The 17,243-nt window shown below is 41.6% G+C and overlaps 1 protein-coding gene across 1 annotated transcript in view; it reads left to right on the top strand.

The window, feature by feature from the left end:
- FAT2 (FAT atypical cadherin 2) overlaps positions 1-17,243 on the top strand; it is a 137,732-nt gene that overhangs the window by 54,958 nt on the left and 65,531 nt on the right. Inside the window, exons 4-6 of the mRNA XM_061617424.1 lie at positions 8,319-8,380; positions 11,086-11,397; positions 12,632-12,842. Of these exons, the coding sequence (XP_061473408.1) occupies positions 8,319-8,380; positions 11,086-11,397; positions 12,632-12,842 (585 nt within the window). The remainder of the gene's footprint in view (positions 1-8,318; positions 8,381-11,085; positions 11,398-12,631; positions 12,843-17,243) is intronic.

Raw genomic sequence — 17,243 nt, 5'->3', positions numbered from 1 at the left:
CAGAAGTAATTACACTACTGGCTAGGATAAAAAATGGCTGGGGGACCTTTGCAGAGAATTTGGGGGTGGGAAGGGGAAAAACCGTACTGATTCTCCTGTGCAAATGTCCCCAAGGGTCTCCCTGCATTAGGGGTTAGCTGCAGATTCTCTCAGTTCCACTCTTGTTAACATTCAACAGTTCCAGTATGCCTTGGGTTCTCCCCAGTTGTCTTCCAGCAAGAAAATCATTTTGGAATGTTGATTAAAATATATATACTGTGCATTAGCTCTGACATTTTGTTCACTGTACATTCTCTCTCTTTAGGTTTTTTTTGGTCTGTTTTATTTCAGTGCACAGAGTAATAAATAAATACATTTTAATTTATTTATTTTATTTATGGAAGTATTTATATACCGCCCTCTTGCAAAACAGCAACATGAAAACTTTTTAAAGGAATACAAATAAATAAATAAGAATAAAAGCCTCATATTTCAGGAAGAAACAATTTTTCTTCCTTTGTTCTTTTTTAAATTATCCTTCACCAGCAATCCATCAGAATAAAACTATTTTAAGAAGTTTCCCTTGTACAGACATTATTTCTGATGATGAATTATGAGCTGTTTTGCTTGCATGTTATCTGTTCAGTTATTGGACATCTCAGCTCATATGATGCTAATTTAGGTTTTTTGTCACACTGTGCTATCTTCCTGTCCTGTCAATAGAACTGGAAGTTTTATTTTCTTTTATTTATTATTACATTTATATCTTACCTTTCCTCCATGGAGCTCAAGGTGGTGTATATGGTTTTCCCTCTTCCCATTTTACTCACACAACAACCCTGTGATGTAGGTTAGAAACATGACCAAGATCACCCACTGAGCTTCTGGTTGTAATTGCTTAAAACATTCCATTATAGTATTCCATTTTAAAAGTGGCTCTTAATGTTATCAAACTTCAGCTATTTAGCTTGACAACATCCACAAGAATTGGGGAGGGAACTTTTTCAATCTGTGTTGTGATGTGTATTAGATTTTTTTTTCAAATGTGAGGAAAAAGTGGCCTTTTTACTACTCTACTAGATTGTTTTAAAGTTTACTCCCAAGTAAATGAAGTCATAAAATATAGGAGGAATGCTCAGCTTCTGCAAAGCACAAAAACTTCTGTGAGTCACATTTTGTATAGCCACACTGATCTGTCCCTGCCTGTCTGTTCTCCTCTTGCTGGAGAATTTGTCATTAGTTTTGCTATAGAATTGGGATCCTAGTGGTGAGTTCCTCATCAGAGTTTCCCATGCAAGTCCAGCCCATCACACTGCAAGTTTTCCTGCCATAGTTAGCAGCCTCATAATAGTTAATGTGGATCATGGGTAGGGAAGACCATTAAGTGATGGCCTTGACTCACGCAGTCAGTTTATTTACTTAGAATATTTAGATACCTCCCTTCACCGAATTTGCTTTCAGGACAGTTTTAAGAGTTAAAAATATCAAAATACAACAAAGTAAAGAAAAAACAGCTGGCAGATAAAAACAGTGTGATCAGCAAGATTTTAAAATGTCTAAAATACTGTAAAGGTTTTGGAGAATAAAAAAGATTTCAACCTGGGAGCTTGGTGCCAAGTGAGCCTTCTTGGGTGAGCATTTCATAGACAGGGTGCCAAGCCTGATCACTGTTACTTCTTTCATCTCTAACACAGAGAAGGGAAGGGCCTCAGCTGATGAACTTGAAGTGGTAGCAGGGTAATATGGAAGAGGATGTTTTTTCTGGTACCCAGATTCCAAGCCATGAGATGGAGATAAGGCTGGTGTCAGGAGTTGGCCTTCTCCCACACCTCAGTGAGGTGGCTCACTGTTCAACGCAAGAGTCCCTGGCCACTTCTTTCTTACTTGTAGGAAGGGGTGGAGCCTGTTGCCACAATACTGGCCTACGTGTGCTCATTCTACCCACTTAGAACATCTGCAAAGGGCTGCTGTCAACAAGCACCTATGCAGTGTGCATTATTCCTCTGTTAGGTCTCTGTTCCGCATGAGTCATGGCTCAGGATTTAGGAACCAATTCAGCAAAGACCTTTGGGCTGTACTTCAGAGACCACATGCCTAAGTACTTTGCCTGAAGTTTTCTTCATCGCCATGAATAGGTATATATGCAAACATTCCTTTATAGTTTCGTTGTTGCCCTTGGGATCTTCTGTTCATGCTTAGATGAAGAGTGAAACTAACAAACAACACACCAGATCTTGTTGTAACACATTGCGTTCTTCGGTTTTAAACATAGTTTATAATGCAAGTTGAAGCCAACTATCTCTGAGAGGGAGAAAGTAATGAACAAGTAATGACTGCTAACTGTAGCCCTGTTCCAAATACTTACATGCAATCCCTGGAGCTGTATAGCTTGTGCTATTTCCCATGGAATCTCCTTTTGCATATAGCAGGTCTGCACAACTTGTGACCTGGCAAGCCAAACTCAGTCCACTCATCAGGTATTGTGGCCAGTACATCCCATGTCTTTTGCAGCCCCAGGGAAATAGTAAAAATAGGTTTATGGAGACTCTGGTAGGCTACCATACCATGACTGATAGACCACATTCAGTTTGGTGGGTCACAAGTTGCGTAGGCCAGGCCTACAAGGAAGTTGGAGAAAATAACAAGTGAAGATGAACCCAGAACTCACAAAACAGAGGGCTATCAATAGCTAATAGCCACAATGCCTATGTGCTTCTGGTATGCTACTGAGTGCCAGTTGCTGGGAATCACAAGTAAAGAAGTGCTGTTGCACATGTCCTGCTTGTGGGCTTCCCATAGACATCTGGTTAGCCACTGTGAGAACAGGATGCTGGACTAGACGTGCCATTGGCCTGGTCCAGCAGGGCTCTTCTTTTGGTGAGTACTAGGGTATTTGTGAGGTCCATTAGGTTGGCTAGGAGGGGGGGAAGGGTAGTCTTCCTGCTCCTTTGTTGTGTAGAAGAGGGGAATTTTGCATGACAAGCTGTGCCTTCTGAAATTCCCTCATCTACACAGCTAATAAAGGTGCAGGAGATCTGTTGTCTTTTTCACCTGATCCACCTACTGCCTGTCTCTGGCTGTTATCATTGGCTGGCCTTAACCTGAAGACTGTAAAGGCTTTTGGATCTGACTGGGATTTTAGATTGTATTTATTTCATATAATGTCTTTATTCTGCATCTTATGGGATCCTCAGGGCAGCTTCTGGTATAAAACAATAACATCTTTTTAAAATTAAAAATCCCCATCCTTTTCCAGGCAACAATAAGATCCACTATGTCTGACTTGTGATTCCTGGCTCTTAGACTGCAACTGCCTAAAACTCAGTGTTGTTCCCATAGCCATTATTACTCCCATTTTATAGAGATGAAACTGAGGCTGAAAGATAATGATGTCTCCTGGCCAAACAATATGTCATCATAGCTAAAGTTGGATTTGAAAACAGGTCTGTTGGATTGAACTGCATTGTTTGATCCTTTGATCCTCAAGACTTGGACCCAGTGTAGGGGTGGGTGAGAAATTTGGTTCAGTTAGCATTTAAAGCCAAATTTATTAAATCCACACTTTCCAAAACAATATGAGAGCCGAAACATAGCCATCCTTTGAAATTCACACTTACCCAAATTTTGCAATGTAGTTCTCCAGCCAAACATGGCTTACAAAAATGTATATATTAGGGGAAAGTGTGCACAAAATGAATATATTAGTGAAAATAACATACAAAAATGCATATATTAGCATAATTTGCTTGGAAAAATGTGTACATTAGTCAAAAATGCAAACAAAAGTGTATTTATTAGGAGAAAGTTGTACCAAACGCTGACAATTTTTCATAAGGATTTCTTTTTAAAAAAATGCAACTTGCTGCAGAAATGTGGAGAACTGAATTTAAGATTAGAAAAATGAGGAACTGAGAGAACAGAAATGGACAGATTGTTCCATCCTTAGTCCAGTGCCAGCACAAGACAATGCTGTTGACTGAAGTGGAGCCCAGGTGGCACCCCTTCAGTAGGGCCAGCATTTTACAGTGTCTTGCAACCCCAGACCCCAATTCCTGTATTCATCTCTCGCTTTCATGATGTCAAGCAAGTCACTTCACCCTGCCCAGATCATGTATCCTGTTCGTTGTTTTTTTCCTATAGATATTAATGACAGCAGATTTGCAGAGATTGTCATCAAAATAACTGTTCATGTCAACACATTATTTACAACTTGCCTATTCATCTTTAGAGAAAGATTTCCTTATATTGGGTAGTGAAAAGAGAGAAGGGATCAGTAAATGATGGCTCTAGAGCTAAATGTCATCCCCCATGCTTCAGTGACATGACACTAGTTGCCAGCCTAGACAGAAGAGAAGTATATAGAGCGGGCAAGGATTATGGGACATTATCTGACTTTCTAGTAAAATTGTTTGCTCTAGAGCAGGGATGGGAAACTTGTGGTTCTCCAGATGTCGTTGAACAACAACTCCTGTCATCCTTAACGATTGGCCATGCTGGCTTGGACTGATGGGACCTGGAATCTAACAACATTTGAACTTTGGACACATTATACATGTTTAAAGCACCCCCCCCCAAAGAATCTTAAACATGATGGGAGCTGGAGTTCAACAGGATTTTGGCTGCATATATGCCATAAACGTAAAGCACATTCCTCCCACAAGAATTCTGGGAACTCTAGTGTACCCCTCAGAGAGCTACAATTCCCTATAGTTCCCAGGATTCTTTGTAGGGGTGCTTTAAATGTACGATACGTACCTAGCCCTAGAGAGTCACAAGTTCCCCATCCCTGCTCAAGGATGTAATCCTGTGTGTGCTTGCCTAGGAATCAGTGGGACTTACTTCTGAGTAGACACATACAGGATTGCACTGTTAATATATTATAGACAATTAATCTACAAGTTGCTGCTAAACACTGCTGGACCACAGAAGCTCATGCTCTAACATACATTAGACTATTTGATTTGTTTTGAATAACATACAGAATGTGTCTTTATTGGATAGCTCCTTTCAGATGGGTAAAACATAGAGCCTTTCCTGTTTAGTCAAATGGACATTCCCCCATATCTTCTGGAGGGTATTTTATTAGGAATCTGCATTTGCACAGAATACATCAGCTGCACCATACAGATCAGTGTAGTGCAGAACAACAAGCAGTGGAAAGGTAAACTGGAAGTTATTTGTTTTATTTTTCAAAAATGGGGGGGCATTATTAAGCCAAGCAACTGATAAATCTTGAGCCTTTAACTTTGTGGGAAATAGTATTTCTTGTTTCAAATACAAGGAAGCAGAACTTAAGAATCCTGATTTGCAAAGTCATTTATTGATTCATTTAAGAATATAGTTATAGTATTTTAACCTGCTTTTCAGCAAAAAGGGCTCCCATAGCAGCTTACAACAATGATAATAAGATGGTCCCTGCCTTCAGTCTTGCAAGCGAAAAGATACAAAAGATACCTGAAGGAGCAGCCACAGGTCTGTGACAGAGCACACTGTCCAACTATCTTGTCCTCCTTGGAAGCCTGACTACATGTTCACTTTTGTTGTTATTTATCTCTTTTTAAATGGTGTTTACATTTTTTAAATTGTGTTTTTAAATTGTTTTTTGAAAAATGTGTTTTTAAATTTGTATATTTGTTTTTAATGTTTTTAATTGCTGTAAACCGCCCAGAGAGCTTTGGCTGTGGGGCAGTATATAAATGTAATTAATTAATTAATTAATAAAAAAAAGGAAAATGGATTGGGTCAGAAGAATAAAAAGGCAAACTCAAGCACTAGCAAATGTGTAGCCTCCTCTCCTTTAAGCCCCTTTAATTAAAATTATGGCAATTAATTTCGGTTAAGTTCTTGTGCATTGTCTCAATTTCTCCTCTTGGGGAAAAAGCTATAGTAAATTTTCCAGCTTAGATATGGAAAGATTTGCAGCCACATCCTATGTACGAATGAATTCTATGTGATTTACTGCCTAGTAAATGTGCTTAGGATTGCAGCCTAGTTAGTAAATGCCCATAAGGACCTGTTACATGCAGATGTGTGTAACGTCACCCCAGCAACACTGCTTGTGAAACTAGAAAAGTTGCTTCTAGAGGAGAATCAGTACTAGAGAAGTGCCAGGAGAGACTGAATAATTTTCCTCCTTGCCTTTTCCATCTCCAAATTGCCCTCTGCCAACTCCCCACCCCACCCACAACTTGGGCTTTAAATGCATATTTTTGTGAATTAAGATGCTGCTTAGACCACATCCCTCTTGGAAGTCTCAGGGAAGGTTAATACGGCTGATGTTAAGTCTCAAAGGAAAATAAAATTAAAACCTGTCAATTCTACCTCATTGACTGGTCAGTTAGCAGTAGTAGGCATGTTCATCTATCTCCCTGGAGCCCTTGAATCTTATCTACCATCTGCTAGTTTGCTCACGTCAGGTTCATCTGAAATACTGCATTGATGGGTTTTTTCCATGTAGCGTTACTTCATTTGCAAAAGCAGAACAATCTTGACATCTTCCAGAACTTCTTGCAGCTGAAGATAGCAAGAGAAGCTGCAAACCATACATAACATATAGCAGGAAAGATTGAAATCTACTCCACAGTCTTCAAAATGCAGCACAAACGGATGCTGACATTTTTGCAATATAAAGGGTGCTGAGGAATGTGCATGTATCAACACCTACTCTAGTCTTGTTGCCATTGTTTTCAACATAGGGGCCTTAGGGCCAAGAAGATGCAAGTGTAACAATGAGGGAGCAACTGTAGTTCAAATGCTGGATTACAACTGTAAAAAAAAGTTGGTGGTAATGTCACTATGCAGGGAAGTCATCACCCCCTCCCCTATGTTTCAAGGCACAGGTGATGGAAACCCATAGAATGGGCCTTTTCTGTGGTATCCCCTTTGAATGCCAGTTGTTGAGAATCACAAGTGGAGAGAGCACTGTTGCAATCAGATCTTGCTTTGGCATCTGGATGGTCACTGTGAGAACAGAATGCTGGACTAGATGGGCCTTTGACCTGATCCGGCAGGGCATTTCTTATGTTCATATGCCATCTTTCTGGTGCCAGTTGAAGACATTTTTATTCTCCTGGGCTTTTGGACAGCACTGATGGTTGGGCTCTTGATGGTTACTGGTGTCCATCCTGTGTAGAGAGGGTGGATATTTTGTACTGTTTTAAATGACTTTTTCTTTAGAAGAAAATCATCCATATTTTGTATTTGCATTTTAATATATTTTGTATTTTTTATTGTAAATCAACTCTGAATGTGTGAAGAAGATATATAAATATAATCAACTAACCAACAAACAATTACATGGGCCTATGTGTTAGATATGTATGCAAAAGCACAGATCTACTTGTTTGTTTTAAGGAAAGGGAAGTGACCAATTTGAGTTGATGGCATTTCAGACCTGTAGTTATTGTGAGTTATATAAAGCAGCCATAACAAATTATCTTAAAAATGAGCTTCTTTTGTGCCATTCATTCCTGAATGTATCAAAGGTTTCAGCAAGCAGACCTCTAAACATGCTGACGGTTCTTCACTGAGGAAGAGCTGTAGAGACCCCAAAGAGCCACTGCCAATCAGGGATGGTGTCCCATCTCTAGCGTAGAAAATACTGAGGGCACCTCCAGATGACCTCTCTATTGAGTACTTATCCTGATTTTCTTGCACAGAGCTTACACAGAAGGTAGACTATGTCTGGTCTTTATTGAGCATTTATTCTGATTTGTTTGCAGAGAGGTTATACAACAAGGAGTATTCATTGTGATTTGCTTGTTTACTCATCCTCCTGTTAATCATTTGTTCATCCCACACTTTTCAGTGCATTCCCTGTCACTTTCCCAATTGCAAAAAGTCTGAGTGTTGTTTTTTAAAAGTGCCTTTTTTCACCAGGGCGACAGAGCTCTTTAACCCATTTTAATTGTACAAACCTAAATTTCCTGTATGTGCTTCAATCCCGCCCGCAAAATAGTGACTGTCTGGAGACACCCTGAGCTAGATGAATGAATGGTCTGACTTGGCTTCTTATGTTCCCATTTCTTTGCCGCACTGAAATCTTTTCCCCGCTCCCCTCCCCTTTGAAACCTGAAATGGCATTTCTGGAGGGGCTCAAATCTTTTATTATTTAGTGAAATGAATGTGAAATAAATCACTTCCATTAACAGAAGTATGGAAAATATCCATGGTTAGGAGGCAGGAAATGTTTTTATCTATGAGCTTCTTTTGCTTGTGGTATTTGCTTCAGGGTAGCATTCTGTTTGGGATCGGCTCACGTTGTATGGCAGGTGAGTGCTGCATGGCATCACATGGGCTACAGCGCTTAGATTGGATCATGTTCTTTTCTCTCTTGGTAGGTCTCATTTACACCACATCTCAGCAGCTAGATCGCGAATACAAGGCTGAACATATCTTAGAGGTGAGTGATGACGAAGCTGCAATTAATTTTATTTACTTGCAAGTGGTTGTTTTTTTTAAAGTCCTCAAAGAACATTTCCTTGCAAGTCAGAGCACACAGATGAGGAGGATTCATTCCATCGGTTCCAAATTGCTCAGGAAGATAATTGCTTGTTCTGCATTTTTGTGGGTTTGCCCCCAGTGCCAATTTCAGAAATACCTCCTGGCTTGGCTTCCTAACTGAAGGCTGGAACAGGAATCCTGCCACTAAGCCCTGCAGAAAAGAAAGGTGGCAAGTGGCTTCCTGTCCCCTTAACAAAATGCACAGTTGTGGGGTTTCATTACTACAGAATAGCAAAATGGAACCTCCAAGCTAAGACGCGGTGCTGAAGCATACCTAGGGGCTGTCCTGCACTACAATTCCCATCAGTCCTGGCCAGTGTGGCCAATGGTCAGGGATTATGGCAGTTGTAGTCCAAAACATCTGGAGGGCACTGGTTTGGAGAAGGCTGATTAAGTGTAAAGTGAAAGGATATCTTGGGAGTATACTACCCCTTGTAGCCTGCATTCTCATGCACACATACCTGAAAGTCCATTGCATTTAACTCAGCAGGGCTTGCTTCTCAATAGACATGTACAGGATTGCATTGTTAGACCGTTACTCATTTTCTGACCCTCAATTTAAGAGCAATTTGAAATACTCTCCTGTTAACTTTCACAGCAGGCCTGCATATCTTGTAAAAGCTACTCCCTGTACCTTGAAAGACAGAGTTCACCAAACAAAAGTCATGCCTAACAGTACTAGGATACAAATACAAATGGAGCTAAAGGATTGCATCACTGGGATAATTGTGGATATTCTAACAGTAAAGGCAACCGCATGTTCTGCAAAGGGCTAAAGGCCACATTGAACTGCACACAGCAAAGTGATTGTGCAAAATGAGAGGATGACCCCCCCCCACAATAAGTAATGTATAAGAAAAGTTTATTTTTTAAATTACATTTTTATCCCACCCTTCCTCTCAAGGAGCTCAGGGTGCCTTACAAGCTCCCCCACAATGTTATCCTTGCTGCAACCGTATGACGTAGGTAGGAATGTAAGAAGGCATTGTTTACCACTGCAGCCAATATTCTTTGCATGCAGCACTGTTTCTGTTCCAATGCAGTTCATCTTCCACCGAAAACTATGTTGTTTGACTCCCTGTCTGCTGTGGAAAAGTTATGTAATAATGTTGTCGTTACATTTTCCCATTCATTCAATTTAATACAAAGGAAACACAGTGCAAGGATGGGGGGGGGATGTAATAAATTAGGTATTGTTTGCATACTGAAAGCAGCAACAGCAGCGAAACTGATTGATTTCCATTCCGGACATATGACAAATAAGAGAACACCAAAAAATTCCATTTCCATTTTTGTCGGGATTTTCTGACTTCCCTACATGTAGAGAAAGAGAGAGAGAGAGAGTGGCCCAAGGTCACCTAGTGAGCTGAGTGCAGATTTGAACTTAGATCTCCTGGTCTTAGCCTGGTACTCTAATCACTATGCCACACTCAAACACACTCTGAGAAAACACCCAAAAAAATTGTGAGCTAGTAGGAACAATGCATTTCAATAAACAACATAGCTTGTGTTAGGCTTGGCAACTCCTGACTTTTTAAAAAAGGTACATAGATGACAGAGTCGTCTGTGTCAGAAGGTGGAGTCCAAAGCAAGTAGGGGCTTGGAGCCTCATTTATTTTGGCAGTTTTTGGTGGGTCATGGGGGAGTAGAGCCAGCCCAGCACAAAACATAAGATGTACCTAACCTTTTCTCTTTGCTTTTTTCACCAAAGAACCCAAAACGAAGCAGGGGAAACTCAGCCAAGTTGTCCCCCCGCCTTCTTTCTCTGGCTGGCTGGCAGCCCTAGTCTAAATTCACATTACAGGCTCCTGGATGTTGACTGAGGGAATCTGCTCCATTTTGCAGCTGGGCTTCTACAAAGAGTAGCTCATACAAATGAACTATTCAGCTTGGTCCAAGATCCACTTCTGGGCAGGAGCCAATACATCTTCATGAGTCGTCTCTGGTTTTTGGCGTTGTCAGCTGATCCTCAATATCTCCCCACCTCCGCCACACATGAGCACATGTTGTCCTGTGTCCTTTTGCTGGGGTCCTTCCATCTTAGCAGCAGTCACACTCTTGTCCTCTGATGTAGGCAAACAACATATTGTAAGACTTAAAGAATCCCAGAAGAATCTGCCCTATGTTTGGAGACCATCCATATGTTGCTGGACTACAATTCCCATCGTCCTGGAGCACTGGACCTGCTGGCTGGAATCCAACAACTTCTGGCGGGCCCTGGGTTCTCTCCTCTGTCATTGGGGAAAACATCTGTATCCTGTATCACGAGCATTAACTGTTTTCTCTAAGCCTGTGGAGACTGGTCCATTAGGTTGAATGTGGCACTGTCTCACCAATCTCAGGCTGCTGTCAGCCAGCCCCAACCTGCCTCTCTTACTTATATGCTATACAGAGGGGGAGGCACTGGTCAGTTTTATCCTCCTTAGTCTCAGTGTTGCTATTTCAGAACTTGGCAGAGAAGAGGATGGGGACAAAACTGGAAAACATTGGCTCTGGCTCCACCTCCTCTTGGCCTCCCTGCCTTTCTCCCTACCAGTTCCAATGGGCACCAGGCATCACTGTCATCGAGTTGTGATCTGATACTCTGTTGGCTTTTCCTTGCAGATCTCTGTTTCAGACAATGGGAATCCAACTCTGAAATCCACCAGCAGAGTTGTAATCACAGTCATGGATGTCAATGATAATCCTCCTACCTTCTCCCAGAAGTTCTTCATAGTTGATCTCCCAGAGAAAGCAGGATCTGAGACTCCTTTGCCAGTTTACAGGATGATTGCTGCAGATCGTGATGAGGGGCTCAACTGCCAAGTCACTTACACCCTCGAAGAAAACAATGAAGGAGTCTTCAGCATCCACCCAGTGACAGGCATGGTATTCTCCAAAAAGTCTTTCCCTGCCCAAGAGTACAATATATTAACGGTGAGTGGCATATAGGAAGTTAAGGAGGATGGAGATAGACAATACTTTTTCCATGAGTTTTGAAGGTCCTTGTAGTCAAACAGAGTTTTCAGGTTTTATAGTGCTTCAAAAACCTAAAGAACCTATTTAGCCAAAACCTACGGTGAAGCAAAAGCAATGACTATGTACACTGCAGGAGAGAAAATGTTCATTCAACTTTTTCAATTTGCTTAAAAATGCATTATGTGACTCTAGCCAGCATTAAAGAAAGACTGGAAGATGAGAGAAAGAATGTCACTGGTGACACATGAAGTAGTTGGGCAAGGAAAGGAAAGAGGGAGGGAGGCATTTGGTTAGTTCCAAGATTAATCTTTCCCATAGATCCATAAACATGAAAATGTTTTGCCAGATTTTGTAATCCATTCAACTTGTTCAAGGAGAGTCCTGTGAGCTGGATGCAAGGTTCACATTAGAATTAGCTCACTGATCATTACAAGGAAGGGCAGCCAGATGTGGAACTCATCATGGAGATTCCTTACATGGAACAAGGAGGAGCTTCACTCACAGTTCTTCAGGCAAACCTAAGGGACTGCAGAGAGGGGCTGTCAGGTGGGGATCCAGGCTCTCAGGGCAAGCGAGGATGGGCAATCCACAAGCAGCTTGGTGCGTCATTGTTGGATGCCAGTTGCTAGGGAGCAGTAGCAAGAGAGGATTGGTGTCTTCAAGCCCTTCTTGTGGGCTTCCTGGAGGTATCTTGGTTGGCCCCTGTGGGCAGCAGGATGCCCCCTTAGATGGTCTGATCCAGCAGCACCCTTATGTTCCTGTGTATGTTGAGCAACTGAGGAGTCAGACCAGAGTCAACAGCTTTAGAGGTCCAAAAGGAATCCTATTGACTTCTTGTATCACCCAAACTCTGCAGAATTGACAGGTGCAAACTAATGGGTGCCATTCAAATGTATGCTTGATCAAGGAACTGAAGGAAGACAAAAGTGCCTGCAGCTTATATTGCCCACATTGATTTCTTGTATGCTGTTGGCAATAGAACTGTATCCTATTAGGTTTGGTTGGAATATTGGTAAGAGCAACTTTGGTTTTGCATGATCCTGTCCTGAAAAAGAGCTGGAGGTCTGGTTACTTCTGATAAGTTTGCTTTGAGGTTTTCAAGTATATTCAGGACATTCGGCTTGAGGTGTCCCAAGGAACTGACCAGTGTGACACGACAACGTCTTGTAAACTGGCGCTGATCTCTTGGCAGGTCAAGGCAACTGATGGTGGCAGCCCCCCACTTTCCTCCAGCGTGAGGCTGCACATCAACTGGATCCCTAAGCCCCTCCCTTCCTCAGAACCTCTGACTTTCGATGAACCTCATTTCAACTTTGCTGTCATGGAAACAGACCCAGTGAACCACATGGTGGGAGTGATCAGCGTGGAGAATGGGCTCAGCCAGCTCTGGTTTAATATCACAGGTGAGTGGCACGCGACTGGAAAGAGAGCTCCAAGGGCAACTCGGAGCTTACAACATGCTGCCCCTGTTCCCCAGCCACTTGGCACACACGGCCTAACCTAACAAAGACTGTTTATTTTAGATGGCAGGCCCAGCACTGGCATTGAGCAACATTCAGGCTGAGTCAAGCAGCTACCCCACAAAAAGCATTGTGCAGGTCTTAGGTTACCCATCACAACTGGCAAAATGGCATTTCTGGCACTCTCCCAATCTTAAATGAAAATTCTTGTGTTGCAAACGAGCAAAAACACATCTTTGTGGCTCACAGGAAATATATGGTAATCATAACTATTCCCCACAGCAATAAAAACAAACCAACAGGAGAGAGAAAAAATACAGGTGTTTTGGAAGTCCTTAAATGTTAAGTTGGAATGTAGCTACTATCAGTGTTTGGCAGTTCCCTTGATAAAAATCTATTAGGTATCACTCCTTTTTCTCTCTGTTGTTTTGCCCCATTAGCTGGAAATGTCCTATACTTTTATCGTGTACAAAAATGTCTAAAGACATCAATCTTATCTGTATATTTTTGTGAGAGTTAAGAGAGACCTCTGTTTTAGTTAGATATTCTGATGGGATGGCAAATACATTTTGTTGTTGTTGGAGATTAGGATCACACTGGGAACAGGCAGTGATTAATAACTGGGGCACTGCTAAGTGTGCACTGTGGTCTTATTTGCAATTTCAAGAATTGAAAGCTCTGAAGCTGATTTACCCTTTTTAGAGTGTATTACAACCATGTTAGAAGACTGTTCAGTGATAAGGCTCCCATGACACAATGGATTCATTCTATTATCCTGGAGGAAATGAGTATCTAGATCAGCCTTTTCCAACCTGGCCCCCTCCAGATGTTGTTGGATTACAACTTCCAATATCCCTGACCATTGACCATGCCGGCTAGTACTGATGCGAGTTAAGAGTCCAACAACATCTGGAGGCCACCAGGTTGGGGAAGGCTGAGCTAGATTGTCTCTGTCTGTGCGTCACTTAAGTCTAAGGAGCCAAGGGTATGCAGGGAGGCCAGTGAATGATATGAGAGGACAGTAAAATTGTGGTATAGCCATCACCAGAGTGGCTAGAGTTTTGGATATGGAGAAGGAATGGAAATGGAAATGGACTGCCTTAAAGTTGATCCCGACTCCTGGCAGCCCTAGGAATAGGGTTTTCATTGTGTCACTAACTTGTAGTAGTCTAACCTACCCCACAGAGTTGTGATATTGAATGGGATAGTTCCATAAATGACATCTCAACTCTTCAGCAGAGGAATAGGTATGGTACACATGTCATAAATAAGTCTGTAAGATGTGTTCTAGACTCAGGTTTTCATGCACATTTAATGGTAGAACATTAGATATGCAAAATAGTTGTTAGGCGCTAAAGGTAATTAGACTGATACATAGTTGTGTTTTTTAGAATACGAAAATAAAATGCAAGTCGTAGTTTTAATTACAGTTAATTGAGCAAGTCTCTGCCCCAGGTGAAAACCATATCAAAGTGCATAGGGTTCCCTTTCCTCGTAGCATAAAGTACACATAGGGGCAAATCAGGAATTAAATTGTTCTGGAGTTACCATGTAGTAGAAACAGGAGTTTTTAAAATAAGCTAAGCGTGAATTTAGCGTGCAGTACAAAGCGTTCTCCACAACATACAATCACTTCTGGTGTTGACCTCCTTAAACCCTGCTCTACAATACATTGTGACATGGTATTCTCATAATTGGATTCTTCCACTAAAGGGTTAATATGTTAGTGATGGCTACAACATAGTGAAACCTGCCTCTGCAGTGGGTTGGACAACATTATCTTTCATGTATCTTTCGTGATCTATAAGTCTGCAATTTCTGTTTCCTGGCATCACATTGGAGACTAGGTCCCCCCCCCTTCTGTTGAGTAAAGCCATTCCTGAAGGCAGATAGTTTGCAGACTTGCAAGAATTGCCCTTCACAAAGCACCTCTAAAGAATACTTCTTTGTCTGATGCAGTTGGGCATGGATAATAATGTACAAATACAATTAAAGCAGAACAACAATCAACACAGTACAGAATTGACAATGCTTGTGGAAAGTTTACTTTGTGTTGGACAGTCTACTGGCATTGTGTCCCTTAAAGGTATTTTCCTTGGAATTTAATCTCAGTATTTATCTGGTCTCCTAAATCAGACCCTGTTTACAGTAGGGGATATTAGCCTCTTACATTCACACAGTGAGTCTGCTAATTCTTTTCATTTAATCATTACCCTGTGTGGCTGCCATACTCAGGCTAGCATTGCCCAAGAAAAATGTTCCTTTTCTGATTTAAAAAATCACATTTACATCCCACCATTCTTCCAAGAAGCTTTGGTTGGGGTGGAATGCATGTGACTATCTCTTTTTGTCTCCACAACAACCTGAAGCCTGAAGATTAAGATACAGTATGCAGCAAAATCAATGCAGCCTTCTGCTTTAGACCGTGAAAAAGTGGTATATGCTATATGGAGCAGGTTGCCACATTCATCAGGAAGCATCTTCCCAGAAGATAACAAATTGAGTGGCTTCATAGACTTGTCCTTTGGAATTAAGGCAGAATATGCCCTCTAGCCATGACAAATAAGGCCCTACATTTCTATTAATGAATCTTCCTCTCTTGTTTCGGAAGCTGTTCTATACTGAGTCAAATCATTGGTCCATCTAGCTCAGTATTGTCTACACTGATTGACAGTGACTCTCCCAGGTTTCTCCACTTTTTTTCACTCGCATTGTAGATGGGGGCCCTACTGGTCTTTTGCTACCACTTGTCTCAACCTCTGTTAAACCCAGATGTCGACAGGACCCAACCAAGGATAATTTGTTTGCCTTTATGGGCTCCATGAATGGGAATATGGGATGAGGAGCTGGATAATTTTTCATTGATTGACAATTTCCCTCAAAAGCTCTAGAGTTCCTAGTACTCCTGACCTTGTTGAACTGCAGTTGACCCCACCAAAATTAAAAACAAATGGTATAGAAGTGAGGTACACGTCTAGCCTACATACCAGTCCTGGATAATGGCATTGGACATTGGAGAAAAGGGCAGATTGCTAGGCAAAGGAACAAAGGCATGCTGCAGAGACTATTTCAGTAGAAACACCCCAAACTGCATGAACTGAATAAACATACCTTGACAATCCATAGGATGAAGCAGGTCTCCTAGAAGAGACCCCAGTATAGAAGATGACTCTTCTTCATCTGGAAGTCCATTTGTGGGAGGCTAAGAAAAAGAAGTGTAAATCCAAGATAGGCAATACCTAAGCTGCACAATGAAAACACCCAACTTTGGTGCTTTGGCGCTTCTTACAACCCAGGATGCCCGAGGTCTTCTGCTCACCCCCTAATTCAAACACCTAGAGTTTGCTCTCCATAGAGGAAAAACTCTCTCTCTCTGTGTGTGTTTTTATTGCCATTTATTACAGTTCTTAGGTCCCTTATATGCTTACAAAGTCTCAAGGAGACTTACAGAGAATAACATGAAAAATTTAACAAAGTAACTAAAACAATAGAATATTTTTTTAAAAATCCCACCCCCTTAATATTTATACCATCTTGGCATAACAGCCAACAATGTCCAACAGAACATAAATATATGAAATAACCCCTAAAATACCATCAAATACCCCTGAATGCCTGGGAGAAGAGGAATGTTTTAACCTAGTACTGAAAAGATATTAAAGTTGGTGCCAGGTGGGCCTCATTAGGGAAAGCATTCAATAGACCAGGGAGCCACCACTGAAAATGCGCTCTCTCTTTCACATGCTCTTTGAACATCTCTCAGAGGAGCCTATGGAGGAGGGCTTCAGTTGATGATGTAGGGGGTCTGTCTGGACTCATGCTGGTAGTGACACTCAAAGAAATATTGGGGTCCCAAGTTGAAAAAGACTTTGTAGGTTAAGACCAGTCTGTTAAATTGGATTTGGAAACATATTGACAGCCAGTGCAGCCAGGCCAGATTTGGTGTACTATGATCAGACTACTTGGCCCCTATTATCAATCTGGCTGCTGCATTCTGAACTAGCAGCAATTTCTGAACCATCTTGAAAGGCAGGTCAGTTATTGTATAGGAACATTGGTGCAAGTATCCCCCTCCCACCACACACAAACACACACACACACACACTGATTACACAAATTGGGCAGTTGCTGCAGTACAGTGACTGCTCACTTGAGTGCCTGCAGTGCAAAACAAAACTTGCACAAGTACTTCATACACTACTGTGAGGATAGCCAATGTGGTAACCTTCAGATATTTTGGACTACAACTTCCATCAGCCCCAGCTAGCATAGCCAATGACCAGGAATGATGGAAATTGTAGTCCAGTAACTGGAGAGCTCCACATTGACTACCCCCATACTAGA

Source organism: Rhineura floridana, chromosome 3, assembly GCF_030035675.1.
Source record: "Rhineura floridana isolate rRhiFlo1 chromosome 3, rRhiFlo1.hap2, whole genome shotgun sequence".
Lineage (NCBI taxonomy): Eukaryota > Metazoa > Chordata > Lepidosauria > Squamata > Rhineuridae > Rhineura > Rhineura floridana.
Note: the sequence above shows the minus strand (reverse complement) of the source record. Positions and strands in the feature narration are given on the sequence as shown.